Raw genomic sequence first — 20,626 nt, forward strand, 5'->3', positions numbered from 1 at the left:
ATTTTGAAGAATATGGGTAACCAAACAGTTGTTGATCCCCCATTGACTTGCATTATTTTTCATACTATGGAAGTCAATGGGGGATCATCAACTGTCAGAAACTGTTTGGTTACCCACATTCTTCCAAATATCTTCTTTTGTGTTCAACAGAACAAAGAAACTTACTAAAGTATTTACTTACCAAACAACCAAGAAACTCAGAGGTTTAAAACAACTTGATGGTGAGTAAATTATGACAGAATTTAAATTTTTTGGGTAAACTATCCCTTTAAATTGATTAAACATGACGGTAAAAACATTTATAGGGCCCTATTTTAACGATCTGAAACGCAAGTGTCAAAGTGCAAAGCGCAAGTAACTTTGTGGGCGGATCCCGGCGCTGTTGCTATTTTCCCGGCGGATAAATGACTCTTGCGCCTGACGCAAATCTAAAAGGGGTTGGTCTGAAGTAGCTTCATTATTCATAGGTGTGGTTTGGGCGTAACGTGAAATAAACCAATCAGAGCGTCCTCTCACATTCCCTTTAAGAGCAGACGCGCTTGTTCCATGGCGGATTGCTATTATAACGGCGGATTTGCCTGCGCACGCAGGAGCGGTTCACAGCCGAGGAGACCGACGTTCTCGTCAGGGCCGTAAAACACAGAGAAGTGACATTGGGGATGATGGGAGAAACCCACCCAAATTAGGTTAAACAGGCGTATAATTTGGGTAAATGTGTAGCCTAATCTAGATTTTTTTTTTTTTTTTTTTATCTAGATAGATCTTTTTCACATCTTCACGGACATACCAATGATTTCCCTCGTGTGTTAATATTTTTCCTTGTAATAATGTATGATTTGCAAAAATGAAAACTGCTGCATCTGTTTATATTAGAGAATCAAAGTGGATGCGGGTTAACATTATGGCCAAGCACGCGCCCTTAAAATACCACATCACTAACGCGCAACGCGCCACTGTCTTTAGACTGTTTTTTTCTTGGTCAATGGCGCAATTGCTTTCTAAAACTGGAAAATAGCACCATGGAAGTTTTGCGCCGGAACACGCCTTCTCTTTGCGCTGAACCGCCCCCGCGAGCGCAAGTTCATTTCCTAATTTACCGACGTGCGTCTGTGGAGGGAAAAGTCCGCTGTGCGCGGGTGCAAAATAGTAATGATACATGCGTCGGTGTTCAAAGTCAATTGCGCTGGGTGCAAGATAGGGCCCATAATGTTACAAAAGATTTCAGTTTTAAATAAATGCTGTTCTTTTGATGTTGGTGAGGATACGAGGCTTCTTTCAAAAACATTAAAAACACTTGCAGACCACAAACTTTTGAACAGTAGTGTATATTTATTTTAAGTAAATTACTTCAATGACTTTTATTCACATTAAATGTATTTTGGAGGAAAGAAAGCAAGTCAAATACACATTTATTTGTGCTATTTTGCTCTGTATTTCAACCTCTGTGTTCAGTTTCCAATTCTAATCATGTTTTCTTCCTTTTTTCCTCTAGACCTCCCTAATGCTCAGGGTCTAGCTGTAGACTGGGTCTCCAGAAACCTCTTCTGGACCAGCTACGATACGAATAAGAAACAGATCAATGTTGCACGGCTGGACGGGTCCTTTAAGAATGCTGTAATCCATGGGCTGGACAAGCCTCACTCTTTGGTGCTACATCCTATCCTGGGGTAAGTACAAGAACGCACACATGCACAATTGCTTATGTAGGCTTAGCATTTGAGTTTTACTGTCATTTTAGTCTCTTTAGTCTCTTTCAGGTTGTTTAGTAGGCCACATTTGGAGAGGAGCAGATGCTGTGCCAGTATGCTTCTGGCCGAGATTTTAAAGGCTGTAGATGAGAAATGTAGACGTTGCTCATTAGTGTGAGCTTTAGATCAGACAATATGGCTGCCCTCATGTTGCACTTCTCAATCTGTTGCTGTGTGGCAAATGTGAACCAGATGTGCTTGTTGCAGTGCCAGTTTCCAATAAAAATAATGAGCTTGTCCATGCAGACAATACATGTTTTTTTTTTTTTTTTCATTTGGTTGGTATGTTTTTCTCTCTACAATATTTTTTTTTGATAAATGACTGTTTATTTCTTCTGTCACTGGCAGTACATCACAGTGTTTTTGGAGCATTCTGTTGAAGACACTTCCCAGGCGTTTATTTTTAAACCAATCCAAAATAAATCCAAATAAATGTCATAATGCCTTTTTATGTGCAAAATCTTAGAAACTTCAACAAACATTTAACAACAGTGCTTTTTGGAAATAAGTATTGTTATTGTTAACTAAAACCAGACCTATTGAAAATGTTTTTGGTAATTGAAATAAAGCTGAAATAAAATGTAAATATATTAGATGTAAATCTAATATATTAGATCAAAATAGTACTAAAATAACACTGTTGCAAATCATTTGCAGATATCTACTTGATATCTACTTTATGTCTGGACTCAGCTACCATTCGTCTTATGCTTTGCTTATTGTTTCATTACAGAAAGCTCTACTGGCTCGATGGGGACAACATCAGCATGGCCAACATGGACGGCACCAACCACACATTGCTGTTCTCCAATCAGAAAGGCCCAGTGGGTGAGTGACCTGTCTGGATTCTTTACCTTCTGTTTGCCTAAAGCCAAAAGTAGGCCAGTTGGAGATGATGTTTTACACGTTGACTTCTTCCTGTGACAGGTCTGTCCATAGACTTTGACATGCAGCAGTTGTACTGGATCAGCTCAGGGAACAGCACCATTAACCACTGTAAGCTAGATGGCTCCGGACTGGAAATCATTGAGGGCGTGAAAGGAAAACTTACCAAAGCTACAGCCCTTGCCATCATGGGTGAGAGAGCACCATCAACCCGTTTCTCCACACGGATTCTTGATATTCAGGAGCGTATATCTAGAGCTCCACACTCTGCATTATTAAACATTAAATTTGGAATAACAGAATTACCTCTTTTATGTGTAGGAAATAAGTTGTGGTGGGCCGATAAGGGCACAGATCAGATCGGTACATGTGACAAGAGCGATGGAGGCAACTGGAAGGTTCTTCGAAATAACACCTCACCCATGATGTATATGAAGATTTACAATGAGACTGTGCATCAAGGTGTGTGTTTTCATATTCATATTCATATTGATTATGTAAACCTAAAATGCATGTGACTTTGTCCTCATAATTGATTATGGAAGTGAAAATGAGAAATTGGTCGTCTTTGTAAATGTAATAATAAAAAATAAAAAAATTATTAATTAAAATAAAAAAAACATATTCAATAATTTGTCATAATTAGGATTATTTTGGTGATTATTGTTGTTTTTGTGAAAATGAGACACACTTAGTAAAATTACTAAGTGTTAAAAGGAAAATTTGTTATTAAAATGGTTATTAAACTATTAGTTAATTATAAATTAATAATTAAATAAATAACAGTTAAATCATAAATATTATTATTATTATTTATTATAATAACAATTAAATGATTATTTAATTGACTAAATATTCAGTTTAAAATATCCAATTAAAGTTTAAAATAGTTCAAATAATTAAAAGGGAATTCATGAATTGGTGGATATCAAGAGAGACAAGATATTAATATAATAGTTTAATACATTTTAATTAATGGTTAAAATTAATACGAACTATAAATAATTCAAAAATTATACAGATACTGTGATACTTTTAATCACAGAATGATACAGTTTGGATGTGATTGATATCTACTATAGGTACCAACCTCTGCAGTAAGAACAATGGTGACTGTTCTCAGCTTTGCTTGCCAACTTCTCCAACTACAAGAGCCTGCATGTGCACTGCTGGATATAGTCTGAAGAGTGGCCAACAGTCCTGTGAAGGCAAGATCTCATACAAGCATCACTAATGGACCATTTGACCATTTGCTTTCATATGAGCACATTTTAACATTGTGTGTATTGTACTTTTGTATAAAGGCATGGGCTCGTTTTTGCTCTACTCCGTGCATGAGGGCATCCGTGGCATTCCTCTGGACCCATCAGATAAATCTGATGCCCTGGTACCGGTGTCGGGCACCTCTCTTGCTGTGGGCATTGACTTCCATGCTGGTGAGTACGCAGCTGTCTTTGTGTACATGGTTGCATTCAGGGCAATTTTCAGGCTGAATCTAAGTTGGTGTTTTGTGCTTCTTGTGCCCTGTAGACAATGACACCATATACTGGGTTGACATGGGCCTGAGCACTATTAGTCGAGCCAAGAGAGACCAGACCTGGAGGGAGGACATAGTGACCAATGGCATTGGACGCGTGGAAGGCATCACCGTTGACTGGATCGCAGGTGTGTAAATGTGCAAACACACAATTAAAACACATTATATATTAGTGTGTCTAACACTTAATGTTGTTTTGTTTAAATAGGCAACATCTATTGGACGGATCAAGGCTTTGATGTGATCGAGGTGGCCAGGCTCAACGGCTCCTTCCGCTATGTGGTCATCTCTCACGGTCTGGACAAACCACGCGCCATTACTGTACATCCGGAGAAAGGGTGAGGAAATGTGTCTGTTTGTTTAGGAAAGATGATGAGAAAATGGTGTATTTGCACTTTCTCCTTTGTGTTGAGGGAAGAAATGATCTTGGACTCGGGTATTTGTGTGTACAGGTATCTGTTCTGGACGGAGTGGGGTCAGTATCCACGTATCGAAAGGTCTCGTCTGGACGGTTCTGAGAGATTAGTTCTTGTCAATGTCAGCATCAGCTGGCCCAATGGCATCTCCATTGATTACCAGGTTTGTACAAACACACTGTTGCTAATCAGAATGTACTTTTAAAAGACATTTAGTTATTACTATTATTGATATTATATAAAAAAAGCAGTCAAACCAAAACGCTAAGGTGAGTGCTGTATCACTAATGTTGTATAATGTGTAGGAGGGCCTTCTGTATTGGTGTGACGCCCGCACAGACAAAATTGAGCGCATAAATCTGGAGACTGGAGAAAACCGTGAGCTGGTGCTGTCTAGTAACAACATGGACATGTTTGCGGTTTCTGTCTTTGAGGACTACATCTACTGGAGTGACAGGTGCAAACGCAGTGTTCCTTTACTATTGTCTGTTATTACCTTTTTTAGGTGACCCCTTTCATTCATATTCATTTGTTCTCAGAGATGTGTATGCCTTACTCTTGCAGTGTATGTTACAGATAATGAGCTGTTTATCTTCTTCTGTTTCCAATAGGACACATGCCAATGGTTCCATCAAGAGAGGAAACAAAGACAACGCCACAGATATGGTCTATCTGAGAACAGGCATTGGTGTGCAGCTCAAAGACATTAAAGTCTTCAACCGTGCTAGGCAGCAAGGTGGGTATTTTCATAAACAAGGATGCCAGAGAACTTCTTATTACTATAAAGCAGGGGTTTTCAACCGTAAGAACCAGGGCTGCATGATATTCGAAAAACCTGATGTATATTTACAATATACTGATGATATTTACTTTTTCTGCGATATATTTTTTGACAAAATACAGCAATGTTCACCAGATAACTTCTATAACTATATTTGGAAAGAATTGATCATTCTAGAATGAGTGGAGTGATTTTGTTGGAGAGTACAAAATAAAAAAAAATAGTTTTGAGTGCAAACCATTATTTTAGGGGTTGAACAATTTGTGGAACTTTTTATTCTTTGAAGTTTGGTTGTTCACACTTGAGTTTACAACACAATAAGGGTTGGAAGTAAACTCAGCAGTGCAGTGGCCCTCTAGAACCGGATTTGAGGAACCATGCACTAAGCCATATTGTGATATTGAATTTTATTTCTTTAAATCGTGCAGCCATAATAAGGACCCCTTCACCCAGGCTCTCAGCCAATTCATAGACCCCAGTATATATAAAAGTAGATTTTCTCTGAAAGCTTATACTAACATCTCTCTGTAGCTTATAACAAAAAGTAAATGTTAATTTAAAACATAAATTAACATAATACCCTTTGCAGGTACCAACGTCTGTAAGGTGAACAATGGTGGTTGTGAACAACTGTGTCTTTTCCGTGGTAACGGCAATCGTACCTGCGCCTGCGCACACGGCATGCTGGCAGAGGACGGCCACAGCTGTAGGGACTATGATGGCTACCTCCTCTACTCGGAGCGCACAATACTGAAGAGCATCCACTTGTCGGATGAAACAAACCTCAATGCTCCCATTAAACCCTTCGAAGATCCAGAGCACATGAAGAACGTCATCGCTCTTACCTTCGACTACAGAGGCGGCGGTGGGAAGGGAGCCAATCGGATCTTCTTCAGCGACATCCACTTCGGTAACATTCAGCAGATCAGCGATGACGGCTCCGACCGCAAGACCATAGTGGAGAGTAAGTGTCCAATCTTTTCATTCATTTTCATTGTTGTGTATTGTGCAAACCATCTGGATGAGGGTAACAAGAATATAACGGTGTAAAAAATGATAATGAAACCAAGCACTTGAAGAAAAATAAATGTCATTTAGTTTTGTAAATACAGACCTACTCAATGAAAATCTGTTGTTTTAATCGGTCTTCTCTTCAGTTTTGCCTCAGCTTCACACACGCAACTTCACACACACACAACTGTGTCAAATGTCTCGGGTCAGTACGTTGTTGTTGTTGTTGTTTTTTAGATGTTGTTTTTTTATTTTTTTATTAGTACTTTTATTCAGCGAGAATTCATTAAATGACAGTTAAGACATTTAAATTGTTACCAAAAAATTATATTTCAAGTAAATGCTGTTCTTTCGGACTTTATATTCATCAAAGAATCCTGAAAAAAAAATGAATCACTGTTTCCACAAAAATATTAAGCAGCCCAACATTTTTCAACATTAATAATAATAATTCTAATTGTTTCTTGAGCAGCTAATTAGCGTATTAGAATTATTTCTGAAGGATCATGTGACATTTAAGACTTAAGTAATGATGCTGAAAATTCAGCTTTGACATCAGAGGAATATATTACATTTTTAAATATTTTTTAATAGAAAACGGGTATAATAAATTGTAATAATATTTCATAATATTTTATTGTATTTTTGATCAAATAAATGCAGCCTTGGTGAGCAGAATGAGAATGAATGAGAATATATATATACTATATATAGACATGGAAATAATTGAGAATGACCAATCAGAAGCAATAATTTAATAGTCTTTTTTTCAATGCATTTCATTTTAGCCTGTTAGACAGGTGCCAATGGTTGTTAAAAATGTGAAGTAGTAAGAAGACAAATTAAAGGAAAAGTTCACTTTAAAATGAAAATTCTGTCATCATTTACTCACCCCTCAAGTTGTTTCAAACCTGTATGAATTTCTTTCTTCTGCTGAACACAAATATTTTTTGAAGAATGCCGGTAAAGACAGTTGATGTACCCCATTTACTTCCATAGTAGGTTCTTCAAAATATTTTCTTTTGTGTTCAGCAGAAGAAATACATTCATACAGGTTTGAAAAAACTTGAGGGGTGAGTAAATTATGACAGAATTTTCATTTTGAAGTGAACTATTCCTTTAAGTTTGGTGCAGTGCAAACATTGAAAAAGTATTGAACCTTCTATACAAAGTTTGCATTGCTGTTGTGGTAAACTGTTTATTCCTGATATACCATCATATGAATCAGTTAATAAAGTAAACATGCATGCATTCAGCAATAGTTTCAAATTTATTAAACATCTGGCTTGGATGTTTCAGGTCAACTAAAGTATGTTGCTCAACAAAGAATGATGGTTGTACAGTTTCACATAATGACCCATTATTAGATAATATCATTGATGCGTTCCCAGGTAATTCAGGTAGAAGGCTATTTCTGGCATAACAAATCAATGTAGTTCAAATATACACCTGATATTTAGTATCTTTATCTCAGGACATCATTAGTCCCATTACTGATATTACCTTTTATAGCATAAACACATTTAATGCTTCTGCATAGTCCAGTTCTTTATCCTCAGGGTTGTGGAGGGGGGTCCAACTCCACAGGGTTAAAGGGCTGCACTGTGGCACTTCCTGGACACATAATGCACCCGTATCCTTTGCAGCACACCCGTCCCAGTGACAGCAGCTCTCGCCGAAATTTGTTTGACATGAAAGCATATAGAAGCGGATTGGCTACAACTGAAGAGCTCGCTAGCAGCCGGGCGATAATGGTGAAGTCGTGATGATGTGCGTGTGTATTGCTGTTACTCGTACCGATGAGCATGAACATGAGGGCGTAGGATGGCAACCAGCAGATGGTGAAGACTAAAACCAACAGGACCGACGTCTTTGTCACCCGGTTCTGATAGCGCTCCACTTGCGGTGCGCAACCTTGCAGTCTTTTCCTTCGTAAGAAGCCGTAGAGTTTGGTGTACATGATGATGATGATGATCAGAGGCAAAGCGAAGCCAATCAGGAACAGAATAGCACTGTAGACCAACTGGCTGAGGTCTGACAGAAAGGCAAAGCAGAGGATAGGCGTCGTTCTCAGCTGCCGGAAAGCAAACTGAGGTGCTGCAAGAGCCACAGCCAGAACCCACATGAGAATCACAGAAACCCACAGCCAGCGGCGCAGTCTAAAACGATACGTCCAGGTAGGGTACACCACAATCAGGTAGCGCGTTACCGCTAATGCAGCTAGAGTGAATACGCTCGCCGAGTTACAAGCCACTCCCAAGAAACTGATGACTTTGCACAGGATGCTGCTGAAGGGCCAGTAGCCCAGTGCTATAGACGCGGTGTGGAAGGGCAGGCAAATGAGCTGCAGCAGATCCGAGGCGCTCAAGGCTAAAAGTAACGTATCTGTCCCTTGAAGAGTTTGGAGCCCATTCTTCCTCCTCCGTCCGGTCAGGACGTAGATGACCAGTGAGTGTCCTACCAGCCCGATCACCATGACTATTGCGTCCAGAATTGGTGCCAAAATCTGTGTCAATTCCCACTTCAGACTCCCAGAATCGTGGCTAATATTCATGCTTTCGCCTGCTAATCCTCTTGATATACACTTCAACATGAATTGATCACAATGAAGTGTAGAATGGCAAGGTGAAGATTGCCGTCTGCTTCGGGCTAATAATTAGCTCCTTCAAGGCTCGATAACTCCCTCACATGGCAAAGCATCATTGGAGTGTTTACTCCAAGAGATAAAGGAAGTCTCCACCGGGGTGGTTGTTAATGTCTAGCATTAGCATTTAGTTCTATATCTTCCTGGGAAGTTGAGAATTCATGTTAATGCTTTTTTTCTTGTACATAGAAATTTTACATTTCAGAATTTGTATTATTATAAGTTTTTATTGACGCACAGTCTACATCCAAAAGTGCATCTGGCTCACTGCCCTGTCACTCATCATTAAGGATCCATAATTTTATCTTTAATGATGTAGAAGAAATTCAAGAGGGGTTTAGCTATAACCAAGCAAATATTTAATGACTACAACTAGGGGTGGGCGATATGGCAAAAATATCATATCACGATTTTTTTCAGGAAAATCACGATTCACGATTTTATCACGATTCCTTTTCATGTTGGTTTTACTATTTTGCAAGTGACTGAGCATCACAGCCAAACTAATGTCCCTATTTTAAAAACAAAGCCTTAGGTAACAAAATATAAAATAAAAAAGAATGGCAGACATTTAGGCCAAAGTGGCGAAGATAAAAAATATGTGTCATTGTCTTTGTTATTAAAAATTAAGAACAAAGATACACATACACAACTTAATATACAAATTAAATAAACAGTGCTTTATTTTTTCAGCTACAGGTGTATTTAACAGCATTGAAGAAAGTAATTAAATGAACAAATATGAAAATAAAACAACATCGACTTCACTGTATACATTTTACATGGATTCTTATTAAAGCTACTATTAAAGTTCTCAGTCAAGAGTGAGGGAGATGCTCTTTGTATTTTGTTGTTTTATTAACAGGGATAGTTCTCCCAAATATTTAAATTCTCTCCAGCTGCTTTAAACCCGAATAAGTTTCCCTCTTCTGTTGAAAATAAAAGTTATTTGGAGGAATGTGGGTAACCAAACAGTTGATGTACCAGTGACTTCCATAATAGTTTTTTTTCCCACTATGGAAGTCAATGGGGACCAGCAACCGCCTGGTTAGCCACACTCCTCAAAATATCTTCTTTTGTGTTCAGCACAAGAAATAAATTAATACAGGTTTGGAACAACATTAGAGAGTGAGTAAATAATGACAGAATTTTTATTTTTGGGTAACTGTCCCTTTAAGGACAAGCGGCAGCATGTTTACTATTAGGGCTACTGTCACTTTAAGATCTGCGCGCAACGAGTCTACACACATTTGACAAGCAGATTTTTTCTTAATTTTTTTCTATTGTTGTTTCACTTTAGACATAACCAACTTTGTTTATGTAAACCTTGTGTTTATTTGACAGTATTAGCGCAATAAGACTCGAAAGATAACTTAGTCCAGTAATCAGACGCTGTCAGTTAGACAGGCTTTAGTGCATGTGCGCGTCGTGTGTTTGCGTTCAGAAAAGCGCCCGTTAGAACAGCGCATCAGCAGCGAATGACATATTTAACCGGCAAGGCTTTAAAGCACATGCAAATAATAAATTTTTATGAACTACAGTGTCCCGTTCCTCTGCATTTCATGTGGATATACGTCGCGCTGTACAGGATGTTGAGACGGAGGCGCCAGAAATGCAAACTGATAAAATGCACGATCCTACGATATTTCTTCAAAAGCAGATCGTGGAGACATTTTAATCGTCCACGATCAAAAATCGTAATATCGCACACCCCTAACTACAACTACAAGGCTAGTTTCTAGAATTTAAAATGGAAATTGAGTTGGATTATATTATATTATATTATATTATATTATATTATAAACCTATTGGATTCAGAGATATCCTGATCCTGTGAAGGCAGCCTTTTCCCCCGCTTTATTTCAGTTAACAAGAACTATTTAGTTTTTGACTAAAATACAATTTAAAGGGGCTATATGGAACTTTTTCCCCAAAATAAACGAAACAATAGCCTTTTTATTTTACCATTTATGACTCAAACATCTCCTGATGAGCATACTGACACCTTGTCTGCTCACAGTGGGTGCACCTATGAGCCTGTATCCTATTTTTCCTATTTTCTGTCGGGTCGGATTTTTCCTGCGCTGTCTGCAGATGTGACGTCAAGCGCGTTCATGTTAAACGTTTCAGATCACTCAGAACACTTATCTCAAACAATATATGTATTTGACTGTTCTTACCTCTGTAAACATAATGTTGACCTGACCTCCTTGCAGCAGATGACTTGTGAAGTGTGCACGTACGAGCGAGCAGAAAGGAAGAGCAGTTCTGTTTTTTTGGCCACAGGTGTCAGTCGCGAGTTTAAATTTCAGAAAAACGCATATAGCCTCTTTAACTACAATAGTTTTAGTTTTAATTTACAATACCAACACTGTTTCGATTGTGCCAAAGACTTGCAGGATTACCATAAACATCTGTATTTCATAATTTGTAATATGAAATCACTTCATCTCACATTATTAAATATTAAACCTAATCTTATATTTGGGATTATGGAACTTGCTTACCTTACAGCCATCCATGATTGCTGTTTGCTTGTATTGATCGAGTGAAACCAGGCAACCTTACAAAACCTGATTCCCTGCATCTGTCAAAGGCTTCCAAATTACGAACAGTCGATTCAACTTGAATCTAAGTACCCATCGCGACTTCCCTCTTATGATCAATTAAATGACACTTCAGATTCATTCCAATTCCTTGAGCTTGGCTATTCCAGGACTTTGACCTTCGGCTGCAAGGAACGCAAGATGACGGCTCATCAGTTCGTCCTAATGTGATATCCTACTGACCTTCAGGTTCGAAGTAGGATGGGTAGTTGTTCAGGTGTCCATCATCTAGGATATCGATTGTCAGATTAACTGACCTTTTGTTATCACATCATCATTTCTGTAATGATGACGTCTCACCTGTTAACTTAGAAGTGGGCAGTGGCTATTGCGTAAGTACGGTATCTTGTTATTCTTCCTTTGGCCTAAAGTCTATGTTTTACAGGATCGTTAATGTTTTTTTAGCAAAAGTAAACAGCTTGGTTGAGTGTCCTTCCTGTTTTATGGGGGGAGTAATTGCTGTCATAAAGTGTGATGCAGATAGATGCTGCGAACCCCTCGTGAGCTCATTAATTCTGTAGAGGGAGACTATTTTTCACTGTGACTTTGACTCATTGAGAATCTTTCGACGGCGTTGACTGAAGCACATTGCACCACATTGCTTCTCACCCCAGCGTTGTGTTCGGGACTCTTCCAGCAGTCCTCTCTTTGTGGAAGAACTAGTCACCGTGGTTAAAGAGATTCACCAAGGGAAGGGTCTTGTATGCACAGGCACCCATCCATGAAATGACCGGATGACACTAAGCCACTAAAACACACACACGCACCAGCAACAAAGGCTATCTCACAGCCCGCAGAAACCAACATGCGCACGTATCATGGGATTAAACCGTTCACTGGGACCGGATAAGTAGTTTTAAAAGAGATGTTTTGGACTTGGAATGTGCTAATCATATTCATTTACTCTTTGAAGGATATATGATACTAAACATGTTCGAAGGTGTTACCATCCTTTACAGGAAGTTCAAATGCCTCTTTTTTTGTATGTATCATTTTTAGCTATGTTTTTAACAGTTTTCACTGTTCTATAAGCACTGAATTAGAATTAAGAGAAACAGATTGAGTTGTTCTTGGATCAGTAACAAGCAGTCAGAGCAGGATTCTCTATATAAATCCAAATCAATTTTTCTCTATTTTTTTCAACAGGTGTAGGGTCAGTTGAAGGTTTGGCTTATCACCGTGGTTGGGACACACTTTACTGGACCAGCTACACCACCTCCACCATCACACGGCACACTGTGGACCAGAGTCGCACTGGAGCTTTCGATAGAGACACCGTAGTCACCATGTCTGGGGACGACCACCCCAGAGCCTTTGTTCTGGATGAATGTCAAAAGTACGAACCTTGTATATCAAATTTTCCATGATGCAATGTTTTATAGTCATTCTACTTGGCGAGGAATACCAGGAGTTTGAAGTATACGCAGTATGAACTATTACCCTACCAAATTCCATTCCAAAACATTCATATTTGTTTTGACTGCCAAAGTAAAGTTCACGTAATTGGTGTAGCGCCAAATGTAAACGAACAGTCCAACGTCACAAAACTTACTGAGTGCGTAAATCCAAAAGAAAGGTAGAAAAAAGGACCTGCACGCAACCAAAAAAAAGCAAAAGCTCTCCAACTGTTTATTTATTACTTCAACAGAGGCCTCAAAAAGACAAAGTGCTGTGAAGTGGAAAATGTTTTCGAGATCAACTCTTCATCACTGCCTTTTAATTGTGAATACACACCTGCGTCCATATTGTGCATGTTATAAACTCGTTAAAGTAATAAATCAACAGTTTGAGAACTATTGCCTTATTGGTTGTGTGCGGATAATTTTTTCTACTCGCATAATTAATACAATATTTTTTGTTTGTATAATTATTGAATGCTTTTTTTAAAATATGTTCATGTAATAATTTAATAACTTTACTTTGCCTGTGACAGCTTACGTTTTTTTATAATCACAAGTTGAAAACAAATCTTGTTGCGTTTGGTGTGAGAAGACAAGCACATGTCAGTGTCCATCTTTGAATTCCATTTCCTCCTGTGCTCTTTCCTTCAGCCTGATGTTCTGGACTAACTGGAATGAACAGTCTCCCAGTATCATGCGAGCATCTCTTTCTGGAGCTAATGTCATTGTGATCATCGGAAATAACATCCGCACCCCGAACGGATTGGCCATCGACCACCGTGCTGAGAAACTCTATTTCTCTGACGCTACTTTTGACAAGATTGAGCGCTGCGAGTATGATGGCAGCCGGCGCTTTGTGAGTTCCTTTGTATTTATGTCTATTTTGTTTATGTTTGTTCATGGAAAAGTGAGAGATCTATTTTTGACTTTTACCTGGTAGATCATGACACTAACAATGCATGTTCATACAATGAGTTCATGAGCTTAGTTCATAAAGAACACACACTACTAACATGTTAAATTTGCTTGCAAAATAAATGAATGTAAATTGTCTTGTGTGAATCAGGTGGTCCTAAAGAATGAGCCAGTGCATCCTTTCGGTTTGGCTGTGTATGGTGAATATATCTTCTGGACAGACTGGGTGCGCAGAGCTGTTCTCAGAGCTGATAAATACGGCAGAGATATGAAAGTCCTGCGTGCTGACATTCCTCAACAGCCAATGGGTATCATCGCTGTGGCCAAAGACACCAATGGCTGTGAGTGACTGATCCATGTTAAATCCGTGTATTTTTTTCAGCAATATGAAAGTAGTCAAAATATATCTTTATTTGTGTATTTGCTCTGAAATGGCTAAAAAGTGTGAAATGGCATTGTAGTGTTTAAAATAAAACTATAAAATGTATATTAACACATATTAACATTATTTATATATATATATATATATATATATATATATATATATATATATATAATTTCCAGGAGCTCTAGTTACTTGCATAAAGATTTAAAACAACAGAATAGAGAGAAATAATTAAATATGTTGAATTAATAAAAACAACGTAACATACACCTAGAAAAATTAGGCCGAATTTTAAGGTAAAAAAAATGAGTAACACTTTACTTTTGTTTATCTTTGTTAATGAAAAATAAAGCTGTTCATGTTAGTTCACAGTGCATTAACTAATGTTAACAAGATTTGAATAAAGTATTAGTAAATGTTAAAATGAACATTAAGATTAATAAATGCTGTGTAAGTGCAGTTCATTATTAGTTCTTGCTAAATAATGTTGTTAACTAATGAACCTTATTGTAAAGTGTTACCAAAAATATACAGATTTAGATGGTAAGTAGACGGCCTATGTACAGATCTACATATTAAGGAGTGTATATACAACTGTATAAATATAAATATTTACTTGAAAGTTATTATTGCCTGATGCCTGGATTTAATGTATTAGGAAATGTTGTAGTTAACTTAACGTATAATAAATGCTTTAGAAGTATTGTTCTTTCTTAGTCCATGTTAACTAATGTTAACAAATGAAACCTAATTGTTAAGTGTACTAATATAACAATATAACTGGTCATCTGCTGACTCATAGTAAAAAAAAAAATAGTATTAATGGTTTTTAATAATTGATTTGAACTTGTTTATGAAAATGACGGGAAATGTGAACTCTTCATAAATATATAACGATGATTGCTTCAGCCCCAATAGCAATTTTAAATGAGTCATTTGTGTTTGTTTACGTCTATAGGTGAGTTTTCTCCATGCCTCACCAATAATGGAGGCTGTCAGGACCTGTGTCTGCTCATGTCAGAGGGACGAGTCAACTGCAGCTGCCGTGGAGAGCGCAAACTACTGGGAGACAACACTTGTGTTGGTGAGAGGGACAAACAGGAAGCTACAGTACTGTCTAAATATAAGCCTGTTCTGAAAATACTCTATTAGTTTCCTGTGAGAAGTGCAGTGTAATATGAACGCAATCTCTCTCTCTCAGCGGAGAACACAACCTGTAACAGCGTGGATGAGTTTGAGTGTGGAAACGGTGACTGTATCGACTACAGCCTGACCTGTGACAGTCAAGCTAACTGCAAAGACAAGTCTGATGAGAAGCAGTCCTACTGCGGTAAGCATGACACTGCGGCTCTATTCACTGGTTTGCAGGTTTAATAAGCATTTCCTAATCTGTATTTGAAGTATTAATCAATTATTGATCTCTGTTTTTCTGGTTGCAGTGAACCGCATGTGTAAGAAGGGCTACCGGCGCTGCATCAACGGGCGCTGTATCAAACACAGCTCCTGGTGCGACGGCACCGATGACTGTGGAGATGGTTCAGACGAGCTGCCATGCAACAGTATGTGATGGATTGAAATAAATGGCGAGATTATGGGAAAGGAGAAATACACAATCTGTTTTTGTGTAGTTCCTCACTGTTTCCATCTCTGGTGTCTTCAGTGACTCTGTGCGGCGCTGCGGAGTTCCAGTGCAAAGACGGTTCCTGCATCACTAACTCTAGTCGCTGTAATCAGGTGGCGGACTGTGAGGACGCCAGTGATGAGATGAACTGCAGTAAGTATTAATCGGGAAACATCTGGGCTGTTAACCAAAAGGTTGCCTGTTTGAATGCCTTATTAAGCTTATGAGAAATTTGAATCAAGGTAACAGGCTGTATTAACATTGCATGGCAGTAGCACTTGTGCAATTCTTCATACAGTATCTCTTTTCCTTAGTTGGATATCAGCCTGCACTTTGATTGCAGATTTAGTCGCAGCAAACAGTGCAAGCGGCTCGTGACAGAACACAAAGCGACTGAATGACACTTTAATTTGCTGAACTCCAGCTTACGTGTTCGTCTGTGTTTTCATATTATTCTGCGCTTCTTCAGCAATGTAGAGAATGAAACCGGGTAGAAAACGTGTTCTTTTAACCGAAAAGCTCTGATTGGGGGATTTTAATTCTTGAAATCTGGCAACCTTAAGCATGAAAGCTCGTAAAAACAGTCTGCAATGTTTTGTCGTCTCCTTTATTTGAGTGAAGAGTGAAATTTTTATTTTTTTAACCACATTTTAGTCTCTTCTTTTTTCATCAATGATATTGCATGTTGATATAGTCACAGTTATTGTCTAATGACGTTGGTGTTGTCTCGTCTTAGTCAGGGAAAAAAAGGTCATCCACGAAAGTAACTAAAAAGTAACTATTTTTTTTAAGTAAAAATAAATCAAATTGATTCATTTTCAGATTATAGATTTAATTTTAAACAATTTTATAATTAATTCCTAAACTAAAAGACAAAAAACAACAGTACTGTCTTTTCATCACAGCCAGGTGTATTTATAAAAAGTTAACCTTTTTATAAATACAAATAATATAAAAAAATGTCAAGGGTATTTTTAATAATCACTATTAGTAGTAGTATATTATTATATTTTTTCAAATTGATTTAATTTCATATATATATATATATTTTAAAATTCTAAGTGCAACTTTGTGGACGAACATAGCTAAACATTTTCTTGCACTCATACAATCTTTTGGTACGTTCTCTTTCAGGCCCCACTGACTGCTCTAGTTACTATCTGCTTGGAGTGAAGGGCATGACCTTTGAGAGGTGTGAGTTCACTACACTCTGCTACGCCCCCTCCTGGCGCTGTGATGGCTCCAATGACTGCGGAGACTTCTCAGATGAAAGAAACTGTCCGGGTTAGACACCACACACACACACACACACACACACACACACACACACACACACACACATATATATATATATATATATATATATATATATATATATATATATATATATATATATATATATCCTATTCTCACAGCTAATGAAATATGTGATTTTGCATAATAAGACAAATTTTTCACTTTCTTTCCCACAGAGAAAAGGAAGCAGAAATGTCCAGTGAACTTCTTTGCGTGTCCGAGCGGCCGTTGTATTCCCATGAGCTGGACCTGCGACAAAGAGAACGACTGTGAGAATGGAGCAGATGAGTCTCACTGTGGTTAGTAAATATTTATATAAAAAAAAAATTCTACATTCTTCTGTTGCACTTTGTCAAATCTGTTCAAATATTTGGTGTAGTTTTTGTTCTCAAAACACTAAAAACAATACGACCATGTGCTTTCATCATAGCCAATGTTGGATTTTTATTATTATTTTATTAAGAAACTTTTTATTAAGGGAAAATATTTGCTCCCTGGAACTGATTTTCAGATATTTTTTTTATTCAATTTCTTTATTAATTATTATTATTAAAAAAAAATTATAATAGCAACAGCAACTATTGTTATTATTTTTTTTAGTTGTTGTTTAAAAATTGTATCATAAAAAAATGAAAAAGTTATCATAAATTAGATCTTATTATTATTGTCTAGTATCTCTTGTACCCCTGTTTTTTATGGCTAAGTTTTTTGAAGAACTTATCAAGAAAACAAGTTGATTGTATTTAGATTGTTTGACAGGAACAAGTTCTTTACTTGTGTTTTCTCAGATAAGTTCTGTGCATCGAATCAGTTTGAGTGTGGAAACCATCGCTGTATCTCCAAATCCTGGGTGTGTGACGGCACTGATGACTGTGGAGACGGCACTGATGAGGACAGCAAATGCAGTGAGTCGCATTACAACTTACATCAACGAACAAAGCTCTGAACTCAGATAAACCATATTTATCCTCACTGCGGGTCGCACTTTTACCTCCGTTCATGGTTTTTAATGATGAGAACGTCACGCGAGGACCAATGGAAGAATCTGTACCACCGTTAAGTTTGTTTGAACGCACTACGTTTGACGTCAACAAAACAATTTGGAAGCCCCATTTTAAAAGCTGCTTTTCTGACCACACTATACAATATTTTTATGGTTAGTTGTGTTTTATATGCATTAAGCATTGTTTTTTTTTAATCCTCATATGGACCTTGTGATAACAAAACAGTTGAGAACCTCATGGCTATTTAACTTTGCCTTTATTTGAACTCTTTACACTTTATATCAGCCATGATGAATCTCAGTGTTAATCTAGTTAAGGCTTGATGATTAAATGTATAAGTAACACTGAGTGTCTCTTCCAGAGACAAAGACTTGCAGTCCAGAAGCATTCCAGTGTCCCGGCTCCCACATGTGTATTTCTCAGCGCTGGAAGTGTGACGGGGATAAGGACTGTCCTGATGGTGCAGATGAAGGCATTAAGGCTGGCTGTGGTGAGTATCACTTATATCGGAACTTGGTTTATACCCTTAAACTGTATTTCCTTCTGTTTATCTCTTTATTCTTTCTCTCAAGCTTTCAATAAGACCTGTGATGACTCTGAATTCCAATGTCAGAATTATCAGTGTATTCCCAAAAACTTCATGTGTGATCATGACATTGACTGCCGCGATGGCTCGGATGAGTCGCCCGAGTGTGGTAAGCATGCCTTTTAGTCTTCTGTTTTTATTATTGGTCACACACACACAAATGAAGTGATCATGCACGATGTCAAATGTTGTCTTCCCTTTCATAACAAAGAATATCCCACGTGTGGGCCGAATGATTTCCGCTGTGCTAATGGCCAGTGTTTGAAGCAGAAGAACTGGGAATGTGATGGAGAATTTGACTGTAGGGACCAATCGGACGAAGCTCCCAAAAATCCACTTTGCACAGACCCAGGCGAGTATTATAACCTTGATGGACAAGGTGAAAAAAATGCACAACATCCCATTTTGTTTATCCCGTGACAGCCCCATAGGCTGAAGATAATGTATGCAGTCTGTATCGGAAATGATTAGTTCAAATTGAAAAAATTGGCTGCATTATATGTGATCAGCATTTGCGTAAGTTGTTGTGTTGGGGAATTTGGCTATTAACATGTAACATTTCAATTATATTCTGCTGAAATGAACAAAATGACTTGGAAAAAAAAATTCCATGGAGTCAATAAAATGATCCAAACTTCCCATCACTAATATGGGGCATGAATATGGTAATCATTCACTACCACGATATTTATCAGAGTGCCATAATATCACCATTCAATGTCCGTCAGTGAAATTTATTGGACCCAGAACAAAGGTTTTACAGGTGGGCATCCTCTTCCCCAGGCCCAAATGAGAACCGTGTGCTCATTGTTATTTTGTTTTTGTCTGTAGAGAGGCGCTGTAATGACACTTCCTTCCTGTGCACCAATGGCAAGTGTGTGAACGAGACATTGCTGTGTGATGGTAACAACGACTGTGGTGACGGCTCTGATGAAAACAACTGCTTCGTCAATGAGTGTCTCAACAGTAAGCAGAGCGGCTGCTCACAGCTCTGTGAAGATCTCAAGATCGGCTTTAAGGTATGTGTTTTTCCCTATACTCAATAATAGTGTGAACTTATTAGTTGGACATAACAGTATGAAGACATGACCTGCCTCTTGCCCGGCCCCCATAGTGCCGGTGTCATCCAGGTTTCCGGCTGAAACAAGATGGGAAGACGTGTGTGGATGTGGACGAGTGCACCACCACATACCCCTGCGCTCAGCGTTGCATCAACACACACGGTAGCTTCCACTGCCTCTGTGTTGATGGCTTTGTGCTGCGTCCTGATGACCCCACCAGCTGCAAATCCACATCTGGTGAGCCTCTCCCCTCCCCATGATCTCTTTTCTGTTTCAAAGTCTGCTTGTACGATAAACGTGTTGCTTAAATTTCAGAGGAGGAACCTTTCCTCATCTTTGCGAACCGGTATTACCTGCGAAAACTCAACTTGGATGGCACTAACTACACATTGATTAAACAGGTGAGGTGGCTGTCAGTCTAAAAGACCAAAGAGATTATTTGTAGACTATTGTAACTTTCTAATGTTGCTGAACTGTTACTATTTTATGTGTGAACAGGGGCTCAATAACGCAGTGGCTCTGGACTATCATTACGCAGAGCAGATGATCTACTGGACGGACGTGACCACACAAGGCAGCATGATCCGTCGCATGAACATCAACGGCAGTAACGTGCAGGTCTGGATGTGCTTTGATGATTCCTGCATGTTTAAAAATCATTTGTCTGAGTTCAACCTATGACAAATTTCTTCAGCCATGTCATCTTGTTCTGATTGGCCGATGGGCATGT

General features: G+C 38.3%; 2 protein-coding genes across 2 annotated transcripts in view; one reads left to right on the forward strand and one right to left on the reverse strand.

Moving 5' to 3' along the window:
* The window catches only part of lrp1ab (low density lipoprotein receptor-related protein 1Ab), a 119,674-nt gene that overhangs the window by 80,156 nt on the left and 18,892 nt on the right, over positions 1–20,626 (forward strand). Inside the window, exons 30-58 of the mRNA XM_079587355.1 lie at positions 1,493–1,667; positions 2,482–2,576; positions 2,676–2,825; positions 2,955–3,095; positions 3,716–3,841; positions 3,938–4,069; positions 4,164–4,298; positions 4,379–4,508; positions 4,623–4,749; positions 4,892–5,043; positions 5,198–5,322; positions 5,957–6,331; positions 12,775–12,964; positions 13,680–13,884; positions 14,095–14,284; positions 15,287–15,412; positions 15,530–15,658; positions 15,768–15,887; positions 15,989–16,102; positions 17,084–17,233; positions 17,422–17,544; positions 18,034–18,150; positions 18,611–18,739; positions 18,822–18,944; positions 19,047–19,187; positions 19,667–19,854; positions 19,950–20,133; positions 20,212–20,297; positions 20,395–20,514. Of these exons, the coding sequence (XP_079443481.1) occupies positions 1,493–1,667; positions 2,482–2,576; positions 2,676–2,825; positions 2,955–3,095; positions 3,716–3,841; positions 3,938–4,069; positions 4,164–4,298; positions 4,379–4,508; positions 4,623–4,749; positions 4,892–5,043; positions 5,198–5,322; positions 5,957–6,331; positions 12,775–12,964; positions 13,680–13,884; positions 14,095–14,284; positions 15,287–15,412; positions 15,530–15,658; positions 15,768–15,887; positions 15,989–16,102; positions 17,084–17,233; positions 17,422–17,544; positions 18,034–18,150; positions 18,611–18,739; positions 18,822–18,944; positions 19,047–19,187; positions 19,667–19,854; positions 19,950–20,133; positions 20,212–20,297; positions 20,395–20,514 (4,298 nt within the window). The remainder of the gene's footprint in view (positions 1–1,492; positions 1,668–2,481; positions 2,577–2,675; positions 2,826–2,954; positions 3,096–3,715; positions 3,842–3,937; positions 4,070–4,163; positions 4,299–4,378; positions 4,509–4,622; positions 4,750–4,891; positions 5,044–5,197; positions 5,323–5,956; positions 6,332–12,774; positions 12,965–13,679; positions 13,885–14,094; positions 14,285–15,286; positions 15,413–15,529; positions 15,659–15,767; positions 15,888–15,988; positions 16,103–17,083; positions 17,234–17,421; positions 17,545–18,033; positions 18,151–18,610; positions 18,740–18,821; positions 18,945–19,046; positions 19,188–19,666; positions 19,855–19,949; positions 20,134–20,211; positions 20,298–20,394; positions 20,515–20,626) is intronic.
* LOC306985978 (galanin receptor type 2) lies at positions 7,934–9,414 on the reverse strand (the record flags this gene model as incomplete). Its single annotated transcript, XM_079588810.1, has 1 exon — positions 7,934–9,414. The coding sequence occupies exon 1, from the start codon at positions 8,969–8,971 to the stop codon at positions 7,934–7,936; it is 1,038 nt and encodes a 345-aa protein (XP_079444936.1). The 5' UTR covers positions 8,972–9,414.

The sequence above is a fragment of the Phoxinus phoxinus genome, assembly GCF_949152265.1.
Source record: "Phoxinus phoxinus genome assembly, chromosome: 18".
Lineage (NCBI taxonomy): Eukaryota > Metazoa > Chordata > Actinopteri > Cypriniformes > Leuciscidae > Phoxinus > Phoxinus phoxinus.